General features: G+C 39.7%; 2 protein-coding genes across 3 annotated transcripts; one reads left to right on the forward strand and one right to left on the reverse strand.

Moving 5' to 3' along the window:
* Positions 1-317: 317 nt before the first annotated feature.
* Positions 318-7,133, forward strand: LOC125543603 (kinesin-like protein KIN-14B). 2 transcript variants are annotated; one of them, XM_048706997.1, is made up of 13 exons: positions 318-474; positions 658-772; positions 1,053-1,360; positions 1,440-1,523; positions 1,638-1,802; positions 1,892-1,998; positions 2,132-2,310; positions 3,318-3,479; positions 3,744-3,959; positions 4,065-4,102; positions 4,204-4,331; positions 4,660-5,740; positions 6,782-7,133. In XM_048706997.1, the coding sequence occupies exons 3-13, from the start codon at positions 1,141-1,143 to the stop codon at positions 6,895-6,897; spliced, it is 2,496 nt and encodes an 831-aa protein (XP_048562954.1). In that variant the 5' UTR covers positions 318-474; positions 658-772; positions 1,053-1,140; the 3' UTR covers positions 6,898-7,133. The 2 variants fall into 2 exon arrangements, with proteins under 2 accessions (XP_048562954.1, XP_048562955.1); XM_048706998.1 differs by having other exon boundaries at positions 333-474; positions 664-772.
* Positions 7,134-7,321: 188 nt separating this feature from the next.
* Positions 7,322-9,095, reverse strand: LOC125543604 (pentatricopeptide repeat-containing protein At5g56310-like). Its single transcript, XM_048706999.1, has one exon. The coding sequence runs from the start codon at positions 9,011-9,013 to the stop codon at positions 7,529-7,531; it is 1,485 nt and encodes a 494-aa protein (XP_048562956.1). The 5' UTR covers positions 9,014-9,095; the 3' UTR covers positions 7,322-7,528.
* Positions 9,096-15,285: the final 6,190 nt, after the last annotated feature.

Here is a 15,285-nt window from a genome sequence, read left to right on the forward strand (position 1 = left end):
ATCTGTCATACTTAATCACCATCACCTCTCTCCCTCTCTCGCCTCCCTCTGTCTCGGTCTCTCTGTCTGTTCCTCTCTCTCCCCTGCCTCTCCATCTCTCTCTGAAGCAGACACTCAAACGCGCACAGAGCGGGGGCTACTGAGCTGCTATCGGTTTTGACTGGATTTGAGCTCCCTTGACCAAAAGATCCCAGGTATGGTGCATATGCTTTGTTTTGCCAGTTGAAGCAGCAGCCCCATGGTTATGTTATCTCCATCCTCCGAGTCCTCTTGACTGATCTGTTAGCTGCAGGAACTTCTATGGAGGTGGCAGCTATGGCGGACTCTACTGCCAAGGTTCAAAATGCTGAAACAACCAGAACATACTTGCATATGATGATGTAGAATTGCAGCCACTGGTTTGTAGTTGGGCGCTGTCATCTTTGATAGTGACACGGCGATCCTTGGAGGGAAAGAGCTAGTTGAGGAATTGAGGTATTGCAAAGTTTCCTCTCTTCCAATGCTTGGAAACCTTCTTTGACACTTGAATCACTCTGCAAGAATAAGCAATGTATCCTTTCTTTTGCCTTGCTTCATGATGATGGTCTCCGTTTCATCTAACCTAGGAAATGTAGTAGTTGGCGGCTCTGAAGTAGAACTGACCTTTTCCTTGAAAAGTGATAGAGACCTGGGAACTCCAACAAGGATTTAAACAATGTATGGGTTCCGCTGAAGGCAACTGCTCCCTTTGCTCTTGCACACTCTAAGCATTTGATGCGGTATGGAAGTGCAGGTATGAGCTACCAATTTCTCGTTCATATGTTCTATAGATCTGGTGTCTTCAAATTTCTTCGCGGCATTCTTTTTGTATGCTTCTCAAGTCTAACTGCAAAATACTTGGTCAGAAAAAGGATTATTATTAGAAAATAATACGAGAGGTCTTGGATGTCAGTCAACTACATGTGGTAGACTCGGCATGCTGAAACCGTCTAGTTTGAATTGCTTCTGACTTTGACACAGCGTCACTCTGTTTTCTTTTCTATAAAATTTGAGAATCTCATTCCAAATGGCAGGCGGTGTCACCAGCAAAGAATGAAACAGGAGCAGCAGGATAGCCATCATCAATCCTGGTTCTTGGTGATAACTTGCTAGGCATCATACATGGAAGGGCAGTCAGGGAAAACCATGCAGAGTCTACCGGATACATTGTCATCCCTCAAGGGGTTCAACAAGTACCTCACACCCAGTTGGATTGAATCAGTGTCCCACATCCTCAAGGAGTTGACACCAACCAAACCACAGAAAGTAATGGAAGAGGAGGCTCAAAATGTATTTGAGTGTGATGACACAGAATTAGACATTAAAGTTGCAAAGATTCAAGGTATGTACTTCTAATTCTTGACCTCAAAACCTCCAGGCATTCCTGAAACTATTATTGTTCTTCTTTTATCATATGACAGATGAAATGGTTTCACTGGGTGCCCAACTAAAGCAGAAAACACTGCAGAAGAGAGAGTCACTAAATAACTATTTGGACTTGAAAGGTAGAACTTTTGTCGATTTTTCTACTCCCAGGAATTTAATTGCGTTTGGTTAGTATACTTCAAGAAAGAAAAATGGGTTTGCCTATCTGTTAATTATCATGCCTTATTCCCCAGGAAGTATAAGGGTGTTCTGTCGTATGAGGCCTTTCAACCATGAAGAAAGTTACAGCTCCAGAACCATGTTCACCCTTGATGAGAGTAATGTTTTCTTAAAAGTTGCTGAAACCAAGACAAAGCAATACAAGTTCGATAAGGTTTTCGACCCATGCTCAACACAAGGTATTAGGTATTTCATCAGATTTTTAATAGGAGCCATCCTTTCTTGATTGTTTGAATTCAAGTCTACTGAAGATAGTTTGCTTCTCCAGGTGATGTATTTTCTGAGGTCGAACCAGTGATAAAATCAGCTATAGATGGCTACAACGTTTGCATATTTGCCTATGGTCAGACAGGTAGTGGAAAAACTTATACAATGGTAAGATGTACTTCATCCACCACTTTCCCTCCCTCTTTCCGCAAACAAAAATAAACAAAAAGTTCACAGTTCAAACACCCCAGACAGACTGAAAGGCTAATGTTTAGTTACAATTCATTACCATATGAATTAGGAAGGCAAGCCTAAAGATTTGGGTGTCATACCACGTGGGATTCAAGTACTGTTTGATCGAGCTTCAGAGAGCAACAGCAGATTTCAGTTCACTTTCAGCATGCTCGAGATATATATGGGAAACCTACGAGATCTACTAGTTCCAGGAAGCAAGACCAATGGGTTAAAGAATGTTCCGAGGTAATTTTCTAAACTTGATAGAAGGAGAATGGACTGCTTTCAAATAACAGGGTTTCTTTTACAGTATGGTTTATTACCAGAATAGCTAAAGATACATATTACTAAATATCAAGATATGCTGGTTCTGAACTCCCACTTGTAACAAATAGAAGACAATGAAAGTTCGAGCCAGCTCCTGAATCCTGACTGTGATGTAGTAACAGCAATGCACAAGTAACAACTGTCAGTTGGGTGCCTGTTGCCTAATTATCTTAAATCCACATAACTAAAATGTATTATAGTTATTGTTTGATATTTTAAGGAGGTGTTGGACACCATTCCAATCATGTTGGATGCCATTTCTGGATAAGTTGTACCCTTGTTTCCAATATAATGACACGAGAGCTTGCTCTGTTGAGTTGTCAATATTATGCAAAATTTTGGGTAGCATGTCTTTGCATAGGTATGAGGCTGTCAGGTATCGACTGGGGCACTATGCTTTCCAGATCAAGCCCAAATGCCTGTGTAGGTTCTTGGCTCAAATACTAAAAGGGCCTCATGTAAATATATGAACTTAAGAAGATATATCTCATGTCAATGTGGTATTGTTTAGATCAATTAATATTGTCATGTGAGTGCTTACTTGTTTTGTTCCTATCCTACCCTGCATAATGGTGTAACAGAGCCAACATATGAACGTTATCATGATTTCTTGAACACTGTAAAAACCATAAATATATAGTCAATCAAGAAATATGTGTGGAGAATCCAACTTTTACTTTTTTATGCCATTATTAAGGATCAAAATGATAGAGAGCCATTGGGGATCAAAATGAAAGAGTCATTTCCTAGGAAATAGAACCATTTTATTTAGGGAAGAGAAAGAGAATCGTACATCATCTACATGAATTGTTTGGGTAGTTCCTATGTTTTCCGATAGTGCAGGTTAACTAATTCTGTATATCTTCACACCTTGTCAGTTTCTTTCTTTCTATGTAGAAAATTATTTAATGCATCTCTGCATACAGCCTCTCTATTAAAACGGATCCTGATGGTGGCATTGAGATTGAAAATCTAGTGGCAGTTACCGTGAATAATTTTCAAGAAGTGAAAAGATTATATGGTGTGGGGACCCGTCTTAGATCAACAGCTTCCACTATGGCTAATTCTACATCAAGTAGATCTCACTGGTAACGTATTTATTTATTTTATTCTTGGTAAAAAACGTATTTATTTATTTTATTGAAGAAAGCATGCCTTCTTTCATAACAATTGAGAAGACATTAACCATGGTTGCACCTGGCTAAAAGAGGTCCTGAATCAGAAGTGGAGACCAAATGCTCACTAAACCCTACTATGCTTGTGTAAAGAAAAATGACTGATTTTAGAAAGAGAACAGGACGGATGGATTGCTAACCTGAAGCTTATATTTTTTGTATTCATTTATGCAACAGTTTGATTCGCATTTCATTGACCTCCTTTGATGCACCTGAGAGGAAAAAAGCAAGAAACAAAATATGGATGATTGATCTAGGTGGAAGTGAGAGACTTGTAAAGACCAAAGCAACTGGTAAAAGGCTGAAGGAAGGCAAAGCCATAAATTTGTCATTGTCAGCCCTAGGGGATGTGATTGATGCACTACAGACTAAAAAACCTCATGTACCTTACAGGTATGTGAAATTCACCATGCTCATGTTTGACAGTTGGCACAAATGATTGTTGTTTTACCATTAAAGTTGAAGACAGTGATACCTTCCACTTCTTTGATTTTGCAGGAATAGTAAGCTTACACAAGTTCTGAGAGATTCTCTAGGTAAACAGAGCCTCACTGAATGTTTTGAAGGAAGTTTTTAACTTTCTTGTTTTATAAACCTAGATTTCGTGTAGCTCACCATGCTGTATTCATGTTCACAGGATGCGAGTCCAAAACATTGATGCTTGTCCATATTAGACCAAATGAGAATGATTTGTGCGAGACCGTTTGTACCTTGGGTTTTGCAACAAGAGTGAGAAGTATCCGTCTAGAAAGTGAAGAATCGCCAGTAAGTTTTTGCAATTATCACTAACATGAATATACATCCAAGAAAAAGATAATGGTATTCATCATTTCTACGAGCTTATGGGTCAAATATTGCGTGGTTTAGTCAATTCGAAGTTCATGCCAAAACATTTCGATTGATAAAATGACAACTCAGCCGATCTGAGGCTCATTTAGATCTGCCAAATTAATGAACATTCCAGAAATTAACACAATGGTATGCATTCATGCACACACCATGAGTAACCCAACAATTTTAGATATGGGTTTAAGTTTTTATCTACTTGATAACACTCTTGCTACAAGATAGATAATATTTTGATATCAATCAGGAGGTAAAAACAAGGAAGGAAGATTTCTTAAAGGAGTTAGAACAGACGGTCAGTAATTTGGAACAAGAATGTGACAATATTAGAAGAGAAATTAAGAAGCTCGAGGATACAGTGGAACATTTGAGAGGGCCTCAAACATCTGCTAGCACAAATTTTGCAACTTCACATCCATCCACTCAGGAACTCAAGATTGACATGTCAAAGAATGTAAGAAGTCTGAAGAATCACAGAGAAGTTCCGCGTGGGTTACCAAGGTTCATGAAGCCAACTGCTGCTAGCCAGCACAGGATAGGTTTAAACAATAATGTTCCCAGTATTAACAGGATGAAACCACCAATGCCACCAAAGAGAAGGCCTTCTTCCGTCTATGCAGAATCTGTAAGATTTCCAGTAAATGCCGATACTTGGCAGTCAGAATGCAGTTCTGAGTGCAGTATCTCCATGACAAGTGACATGAATTGGACACCGAGCATACTAGATGGGACTGAATGTAGCCAAGATGCATCAGAGTACGAGATCAAACAGGTGATTTTCTCAGAACATGAGAAACCATCACAGGGTCAAGTCATTTCCTTCAAAGAATGGCAACTTACAGAATCAGAGAATATGCAGAACAAAACTGAAGAAAGGAGTATTATAGACATTGATAATTGGATCCACCAACAAATACTTCAAAGTGCTGGCACATGCCAAAGCAAAAGGGTTCTAACTGTTCCCAATGTAACTGAAGAAGAAACTTTCAATATTCCTTCACCAATTAAGACTGAAGGGCCTAAAGGTTGTAAGCAAGCACAGGACGAAAAAAGTGAACTAACCCTACAACCCCCACCACTCGATGCTAAGGATATAAAGCGACCCAAGGCAGTTAATCATTTCGCCACAGAAGAATTATGCAGTCCTCCATCAAGAGAACATCGCAGCACCAACGAGACAAAGAAACATATGAATGAAAATCTTGCATATCAGGGGAGATCCAGAAGATCTCTTCAAGAAAAGCTGGATGGTTGCATGCTAAAGCTGCCAGAATCTGATCTCAATACAAGTCCTGAAACCAGGCCCCGGGAAGAGGAACACAGCATAGGTAATGTTGTCTAGCATTGGAGAATGTGCTTTGGGAATAATTTATTTGTGATATCTGGATCGGTTGATGTTATTATATCTTATAAACTTGGAATCAACATAGGAGAATGGCTTGGCATAAACAAAATTAGAGTATGCATATACAGCAGTACATTATTTAGAAAACAAAAGTGGGCAAAAAGATCAAAATTCCAGTCAGTTAAAGCTTTCATATGCATTAACATAAACAAACTTTGCTGTATTCACATCGATTCAAGTGATTACAAACACCTGCAGATGGTTTAACTTAAATTATGTGTGGTCTAGAACTGTTTTCTCCCGCATACCCACCATCTTCATTTAGCAATGATAAGGCAGATTGAGGAAACACAGCGAAACCTGCAGATGATAGTATGGTTCTTATAGTACTTTTACTGCAAAAGGCAAAATAAATCAAAGAAGATCATCATTAAGACAAACTTGAAAAACTCATAGACCATGTGTAACTGCTACTAGATAGTGGACTGTTGAAAAAACCTATGGCAAAGTTGTAAGCTTCACTGCTCACTGTTCTAACAAATAACTGAGCTATAGAGTCACCATCCCAGAGTGAAACTAGAATAAGCCTTCTGGAGCTTGAGTTATGGACAATAATAAAATGAAATTCAAACTAACATGATACTTTATGATTGCTATCTAAGGATGTTGTTTAGACTTTCCTGTGAAGGAAGAACAGTGAATTCAGCAAAATCAAGTCCTAATAGGATAATACTCCCTCCGTTCCATGGAGGGAGTAGTTTATAAATAATAACTAAGGAAACAACGATGGGATACAGTTAGGTTATACTACAAAAACTAACTGTGTTGTTGTCGCCTTAACAGAAATAATGATGTAAATCTTTGTGATGTTACCATATTATTATATAACACAAACTGCACAATTAGCATAAACATAGTACTGTTTATTAATTTTAGTGGCCTCAATTTCCACTTCTGCACTTCTTTCAATGTACATATAGTCCCTCAGAGGCTATATGTTTATTTCTTTTATTGTTTTGCACAGGAAAACTGAAAAGGTTCTTTCAAGCTCTACAGACAGCATGGGGCTGTGTTCGTCTAGGATTAGGCATTGTCAACCTTGGATTAGAGCACGAGTTCTTTCAAAGCTTGATAGTTTGAAGTAACTGTAATGTCGTCATTTTAAGAGGTAGTACTCACTTTTGAGAGTACACTGCTTCAGGAAATGTACTGCCGGTTTGACATAGCGGCAGGTGAATTGCTGATCTGATGCTGCATTGCTGCAACAGTTGGTTTGATGCCAGATGGATTGTACTAGGAATATAGTGGAAGTTGTAAAAAAAGTGTATGAGTGAACAAACTATGAATGAGAAATTTGACATATCCTGAAACAGCAACTGTTAAAGTGTGTACAGATGAAACTGCACTATATTAATTCAGAGGTCGTATTTAGCTAGCTGATTTAATTACATGTCAAAGTAATGTATGTCATAAGGCCAGAACAGTAAATTAAGATACTATGCTACATATTCTTAGCTAAAATTCAAAGACATGGGAAACAACTGATCATTTAATAGCAGGTAAGGGGCTCCTGTTAGTTAATAGATGGTACCCTTACCATTACCTGTAGCCAAAGCTCAAAGGCTTGGTTAGTTCGCATCATGAGAACAAATCTCTCATATAACAAGCCAACGATTACACCATCAAGGATCAGCTATCTGAATTTTGACCTTCCGTACACACACACCGATATACTCTTCGAAGAATGCTCTTACTTGATGCTCTTACGGTCTTACCCTTCTTCAATATCATGCGGTGCTTCAGGGAGCGTGGCGACATAACCAATGGATTTCATGTCAGCGGTGATCTCACACAATACTTTACATATCTTATGTAAGCAAGGATGAGACCCATCTCTGGAAGTGAACTCATGAACCACACCATCAACTTCAATAGAACTTGCCCCTGGTACATTTCTTAAGCCCCCGTCTCTCATTGCCTTCCGAAGTTTGCTAACTTCATCCCACCTCTCCTGCTCTGCATAAATGTTTGACAGGAGAATATAGTTCCCACTGTTGTGAGGCTCAAGCTCAATTAGATGTAACAGGGCTTGTTCCCCAAGCTCAGCATCACCATGGGTCCGAGCAGCAGCAAGAAGAGCTCCCCATATTGCTGCATTTGCCTTGAAAGGCATGTCCTTAACTAAGTCTTGAGCTTCCATCAAACAACCAGCACGGCCAAGTAAATCGACCATGCATCCATAATGTTCAACTCGTGGCTTAATCCTGTACCGCGATACCATGATTTGGAAATACCAGCGGCCCAAATCAGTCAGTCCAATGTGGCTACACGCTGACAGGATGGCAAGAAAAGTAATGTCATTTGGTGCCACATTCTCCCTTTCCATCCGGCGGAACATATCAACAGCTTCCAAACCAAGGCCATGCAAAGCAAATCCAGCGATCAACGTCGTCCAAGTCACAATGCTCTTCTGCCCCATACCCTCAAACACCTCCACCGCCTTGGCAACACACCCGCATTTGAGGTACATGTCAATTATGGCGTTCATCAGCCGTATATGCCAGCATAACCCCCGCTTCACCACGAACCTGTGCACCCATTCCCCCAAATCAACAGCTCCGAGATCCCCACAAGCCGACAGCACGGACAGCATTGCTATCCCATCAGGCTCGATGCCCTCCACCTGCATCCTCCGGAACACCTCGACCGCCTCTGCTGGCCGTTTCATCTGTGCATATGCTCCGATCAAGGTCGTCCACGACACGACGTTCCTCTGTGGCATAGCATCGAACAGCTCACGCGCACAGACCAGGTTCCCGGACTTGACATACCCCGAGATGGTAACGTTCCAGCAAAAGATGTCCTTGTGGACCGTTTCATCGAACACACTGCGTGCGGAGGCTGCGCAGGCACAGGAAAAGTAGGCCTGGATGAGGCTGGCCGAGACGTGCGCGTCGGAGGCGAGCCCGGCACGGACGACAATGGAGTGGAGCTGCGGGCCGAGAGTGCCACGCAGGTGGGGAATCCGGGAGGCAGCGTTGAGGGATACGGAGGGGTGTGTTCGGTGGAGGAGCGCGAGGGCGTGGGGGCAGAGGGGAAGGCGGAGAGAGGCGAGGAGGAGCGCCGAGAGGAGTCGCGCGTTGTGGTGGCCGCCGCGGGGGAGGAGGAAGGCGTGGGCCTGCAGGAGGTGGCGCGGGGAGTCGAGACGGTTGAGGAGGGAAAACGCGCGGTGGAGCGCTAGGGGCAGCGGCGGCATGCGGAGAGGCGGCGCGGTGGTGACTGCCGGGCAGTGGCGGGACTTCGTGCATTCGTGACGCGGGGGACTGTGTTGTGACTTGTGAACAGGCCTGGGAGGAATTCGATCGAGACCAAACGAACCGGGCCGGAGTTTAGTGTTGGACTTTGGGCTCGGTATCCTCTCCAGCTCCAGCGCGCGTTTCTACCGGTTTGAGTTGAAACGGACAAAAAACACCACCAACGCGCCGATGCAAACAGATGAGCATCTGTTTCTTAAGAGCAACTAGTTAACGAAATGACCAACATGTTTTATAAAAATCTGTACACTTTAGAAGGGGTTCAGGATATGGACTACATCATTTCAACAGTACCATGCAAAGTAACCCAGGAGATGAATGACATGTTGAATGCTCCTTACACTTAAAAGGAAGTAAAAACGGCACTCTTTCAAATGTTTCCTACTAAGTCATCGGGTCCGGATGGTTTTCAGGCTCATTTCTTCAGCGTCATTGGGAGATTTGTGGGATGGTGTTACCAAAGCAGTTTTTGATATTGTGAAGGAAAAGGAGTCAACAAAAAGCATCAATGAGGCCATCTTGGTGCTTATCCCAATGGTGAAAAACCCCACTCTATTATCACAGTTCCAGCCTATCAGTCATATGCCCTAGAGGCAATTATAAAGTTGTTATTTATATTTCCTTATAATGTTGATCAGTTGTTCCTACTGCTTATATTGAAAAACCACCTTTCCCTGTTAGGATAAAGGAACATGCTAAGTTTCAACTGTGGTCAATAAAATCTATATTAGAACACCTAAACCAGCTGAACAAATCAACATAGAACCTAGTGTTTCTATGGTTAAGGATCTCCTGGTTGAAAATTTAGATGGGCATGTTATTTACTTATGTGATGAAGCTACTAGAATTGCCAAACCCGATGAAAAAGATAAACATAGACCTGTTGTTGGCATGCCTGTTGTCTCAGTTAAAATAGGAGATCACTGTTATCATGGTTTATGTGACATAGGTGCTAGCGCGATTACTATTCCTTTTACCTTATATCAAGAAATTATGAATGACATAGCACCAGCTGAAATACAAGACATAGATGTTACTATTAAACTTGCTAATAGAGACACCATCACACCACTTGGGATTGTTAGAGATGTTGAAGTCCTGTGTGGGAAAATAAAATGCCCTACTGATTTTGTTTTTCTTGTTTCCCCACAATATGACTTTTGTCCCATTATCTTTGGTAGACCTTTCTTGAACACCGTTAATACTAAAATAGATTGTGAGAAACAAACTGTCGGTGTTAGCTAATGAGTCTCATGAGTTCAATTTTTCCAAGTTTAGTAGAAAACCTCATAAAAAAGAATTGCCTAGTAAGGATAAAAATATTGGTAGTGCTTCTATTGCTGTACCTCCTACTGATCCTTTAGAACAATATTTGCTAGACCATGAAAATGATATGCATATGCATGAAAGAAGTGAAATAGATAAGATTTTCTTTGAACAACGTCCTCTGCTTAAACACAATTTGCCTACTGAAACTCTAGGAGGCCCTCCACCTAAAGGTGGTCCTATGTTTGAATTAAAACAATTGCTAGACACTTTGAAATAAGCTTATCTCAATGAGAAAAAGATTTATCCTGCTATTATTAGTGCTAACATTTCAGAACATGGAGAATAAAGATTATTGAAAGTTCTAAGGAAGTACCAAGCTGCTATTGGATATACTCTTGATGATCTTAAGAGCATTAGTCCCACTCTAAGTCAGCACAAGATTAATATGGAACCTGATGCTAAACCCGTTGTTGATAACCAACGTTGGTTAAATCCGAAGATGAAAGAAGTGGTAAGAATGAAAATATTAAAACCTCTGGAAGCAGGTATAATATATCCTATAGCTGATAGTAGATGGGTAAGTCCTGTTAATTGTGTCCCTAAGAAAGGACGTATTACTGTTGTTCCTAATGATAAGAATGAAGTTATTCCACAAAGAATTGTTACAGGCTATAGAATGGTAATTGATTTGAGAAAATAAAAAAAAGCAACTAGAAAAGATCATTACCCTCTGCCTTTTATTGATCAAATGCTAGAAAGATTATCTAAGCACACACATTTTTGCTTCCTTGATGGATATTCTGTTTTTTCACAAATACCTGTTTCTCAACCTGATCAAGAAAAGACCACTTTTACTTGTCCTTTTGGAACTTATGCTTATAGACGTATGCCTTTTGATTTATGAAATGCACCTGATACCTTTCAGAGATGTATGACCGCTATATTCTCTGACTTTTGTGAAAAGATTGTTGAGGTTTTCATGGATGACTTTTCTATTTATGGGAAGTCTTTTGATGATTGTTTAAGCAATCTTGATCGAGTTTTACGGAGATGTGAGCAAACTAATCTTGTCTTGAATTGGGAGAAATGCCACTTTATGGTTAACAAAGGTATTATTTTGGGCCATAAAATTTCTGAAAGAGGTATTGAGGTGGACAAAGCTAAGGTTGATGCAATTGAAAAAATGTCATGTCCTAAATATATCAAAGGTATTCGTAGTTTCCTTGGTCATGTTGGTTTGACTTTTCAAAAAAAGTTTAGGCCTCGTACAAATCTTTTGCAAAAGGATATTCCTTTTGTTTTTGGTGATGAATGTTTAGAAGCCTTTGAAACACTCAAGAAAGCCTTAATTTCTGCACCTATTGTTCAACCACCTAATTGGACCTTGCCTTTTGAAATTATGTGTGATGCTAGTGATTATGCTGTTGGTGCTGTTCTAGGACAAACAGTGGATAAGAAATTAAATGTTATTCATTATGCTAGTAAAACTCTAGACATTGCACGAAGAAATTATGCTACAACTGAAAAAGAATTCTTATCAGTGGTGTTTGCTTGTGATAAATTTAGATCTTACATTGTTGATTCTAAAGTAATTGTTCACACTGATCATGTTGCAATAAAGTATCTTATGGAAAAGAAAGAGACCAAACCTAGGCTTATTCGATGGGTTCTCTTGCTACAAGAAATTTATTTGCATATCACTGATAGAAAAGGAGCAGAGAACCCCGTACTTGACAACCTGTCTAGGTTGGAGAATGTTCTTGATGACCCACTACCTATTGATGATAGTTTTCCTGATGAGTAATTAGCTTCAATAAATGTTTCTAATAATACAACTTGGTATGCAGACTATGCTAATCATATTTTTGCTAAATACATACCACCTAGTTTCACTTACCAACAAAAGAACAAATTATTCTATGATTTAAGACACTACTTTTGGGATGGCCCACATCTTTATAAAGAAGGAATAGATGGTATTATTAGACGTTGTGTACCTGAGCATGAACAGGAACAAATCCTACAGAAATGTCACTCCGAAGCTTATGGAGGACATCATGCGGGAGACAAAACTACTCACAAGGTATTGCAATCTGGGTTTTATTGGCCTACTCTCTTCAAGGATGCTTGTAAGTTCATCTTATCTTGTGATGAATGTCAAAGATATGTGATATCGGTAAGCGTCAAGAAATGCCTATGAATCATTCACTTGTTGTTGAACCATTTGATGGTTGGGGATTTGATTAGACGTGACCTTTTCCTTCCTATAATGGGTATACTCATATTTTTGTTGCTGTTGATTATGTTACTAAGTGGGTAGAAGCTATTCCAACTAGTAGTGTTGATCACAACACCTCTATTTAAATGCTGAAGGAAGTTATTTTCCCAAGGTTTTGAGTCCCTAGATATTTAATGACTGATGGTGGTTCACACTTTATTCATGGTGCTTTTCGTAAAATGCTTGCCAAGTATGATGTTAACCATAGAATTGCAGCACCCTATCATCCTCAGTCTAGTGGTGAAGTTGAACTTTGCAGTAGAGAAATAAAATTAATTCTGCAGAAGACTGTCAATAGGTCCCAGAAGAATTGGTCAAAGAAATTAGATGATGCACTTTGGGCTTATAGAACAACATATAAAAATCCTATGGGTATGTCTCCTTATAAAATGGTTTATAGAAAAGCTTGTCATTTACCTCTTGAGTTAGAACATAAAGCTTATTGGGTAATTAAAGAACTCAACTATGATTTCAAACTTGTCGGTGAAAAGAGGTTATTTGATATTAGCTCACTAGATGAATGGGGAACCCAAGCTTATGAAAATGCCAAGTTATTTAAAGAAAAAGTTGAAAGATGGCTTGATAAAAGAATCCAAAAGCGTGAGTTCACGGTTGGAGAATATGTTCTTTTGTACAACTCTTGTTTCAGATTCTTTGCAGCAAAACTCCTCTCCAAATGGGAAGGACCCTATAATATCGAGGAGGTTTATCGATCTAGAGCCATGAAAATAAATAATGCCGAAGGTACTAAGCCGAAGGTCGTCAATGGGCAAAGAATAAAACATTATATCTCAGGTACGCCCATTAATGTTGAAAGCAATATTATCGAAACTATGACACCGGAAGAACACATAAAAGAAACCTTCCGGAACACTCCAGAATCGTGAAAAAGAGGAGGTACATGATACGGCAAGTAAACAGGCTCCGAAAAATCTGGAAAAATATTTTTTGTCAGTTGGGGAATATTTAAAAAATTAGGAAAATAAGAAACTACTAGGAAGGTGACCCTGGTGGGCACAAGACACCAGGGCGCGCCTGGCTTGCCAGGCGAGACAGGCACGCCAAGGTGGGTTGTGCCCACCTTGGGTACTTTCCGGACTCCGTTTTCTTCCATTTGCTTGTCTCCCAAGATAAAAATGATCTTTATATACCCCCTGAACCTATTGACCACCGTATCACGAAGAAATCTTCTGCTTTCTTTTCTTGTTGTTTTCAGTCAGATCTGTTGAGCTAGGTATCATGTCCTCTTCTTCCTCTAACAACGTGGAAGAGGATGCTTGGTTGAGGAAGATCGAGCTGAAGAGAGAGGAGCCCGTAGAAACCGTCAAAGAGGACAAGAGGAAGGAGGCCACCGGAGATCAAGCGTCGGTGGTTGAGCATGCTGTCCTGGCCTGCCGAGGAGGAAGAAGAAGATATCCTTAAACCTTACTATGATCATCTCACCCCCACTGAGATTGAAGCTTTTAGGATCATCAAAATAGTTTGTGTGCAAATAAATATCTTACCCGTGAAAATATTCTGTTGCAAGAGCACATCATCGCCCTCCGGAACGTCATCCGTAGATTGGAGAATCTCTTGATCATGAAGGAAAATATCGCTGCCACTTCATCACCACCACGTCCTTCTTCATCACCAAAAGAAAATTGAGTATCGGGTATGGGCACTCACCTTGGCTTATGCCAAGCTTGGGGGAGGTGCTCCGGTATTATATCATCTCCACTATCTTTTGCCTTTATTTACCATAGTTCAATCCATAAGTTATCTTTTGCTTTAGATGAATAAAAATTTAGTTCGATCCTTTCTTTTGAGAGTTTTCTTAATGATCTATCTTTGTAATCATGTGCGAGATATATAATAAAGTTTAGTTGGAGTTTGGTTTTCTTTACTTTCATGTTCAATAAAAAAAGAAAGGAAATAAATGAAAAAGATCATATGCTAATCCTATGGTAAGTAATGACATCACATAAGGAAAAGTATAAGTAGAAAATTTTACTAGAGATTGACAAACATAGCATTGGTCAATGATGCAATTCATGCAAGAATTAATAAGGGAAGAGAATATTCACATGCAAATACACTATATTTGAAATCTTTTGTGATTGTGAGCCCCCATCAAAATATTATATGCAAAAATTGTTGACGTTGGACAAGGAAGACAACATAATGATTTATGTTTGTTCATATTCACATAGAAGTTATATTGTCATAGATTCTTCAACATGTGGTGCTTGCCCCCATCTTTGCTAGCCAAAAATTCCGCAACAAGTAGAGATACTACTTGTGCATCCAAAAACCCTTAAACCCAAATCTTATTTTCAAGATTCCACCATACCTACCTCAGGATTGAGCAAGATCCTTAAAGTAAGTTGTCATCGGTGCAATAAGGCAATAAAAATTGCTTCTAAAAGTGTTAGATCATTTATTGTAGGAGAAAATTGAGCGTTGTACGAACTTGTGATGGCAAAGAATCAAAGCAACAAACTGCATAATAAAGGTTGCTATCATAAGGGGAAATATAACGTGACATTCTTTTACACTAAGGGATTGAGCATATAAACAAAAAGTGCATGGAAACCTCTACTTCCCTCTGCGAAGGGCCTATGTTTTACTTTTATGTATTTACTTTCATGTAAGAGTCAAAGTTTTTCTCTCTATTCCTTTTATTTT

This window comes from Triticum urartu, chromosome 3 (assembly GCF_003073215.2).
Source record: "Triticum urartu cultivar G1812 chromosome 3, Tu2.1, whole genome shotgun sequence".
Taxonomy (NCBI): Eukaryota; Viridiplantae; Streptophyta; class Magnoliopsida; order Poales; family Poaceae; genus Triticum; species Triticum urartu.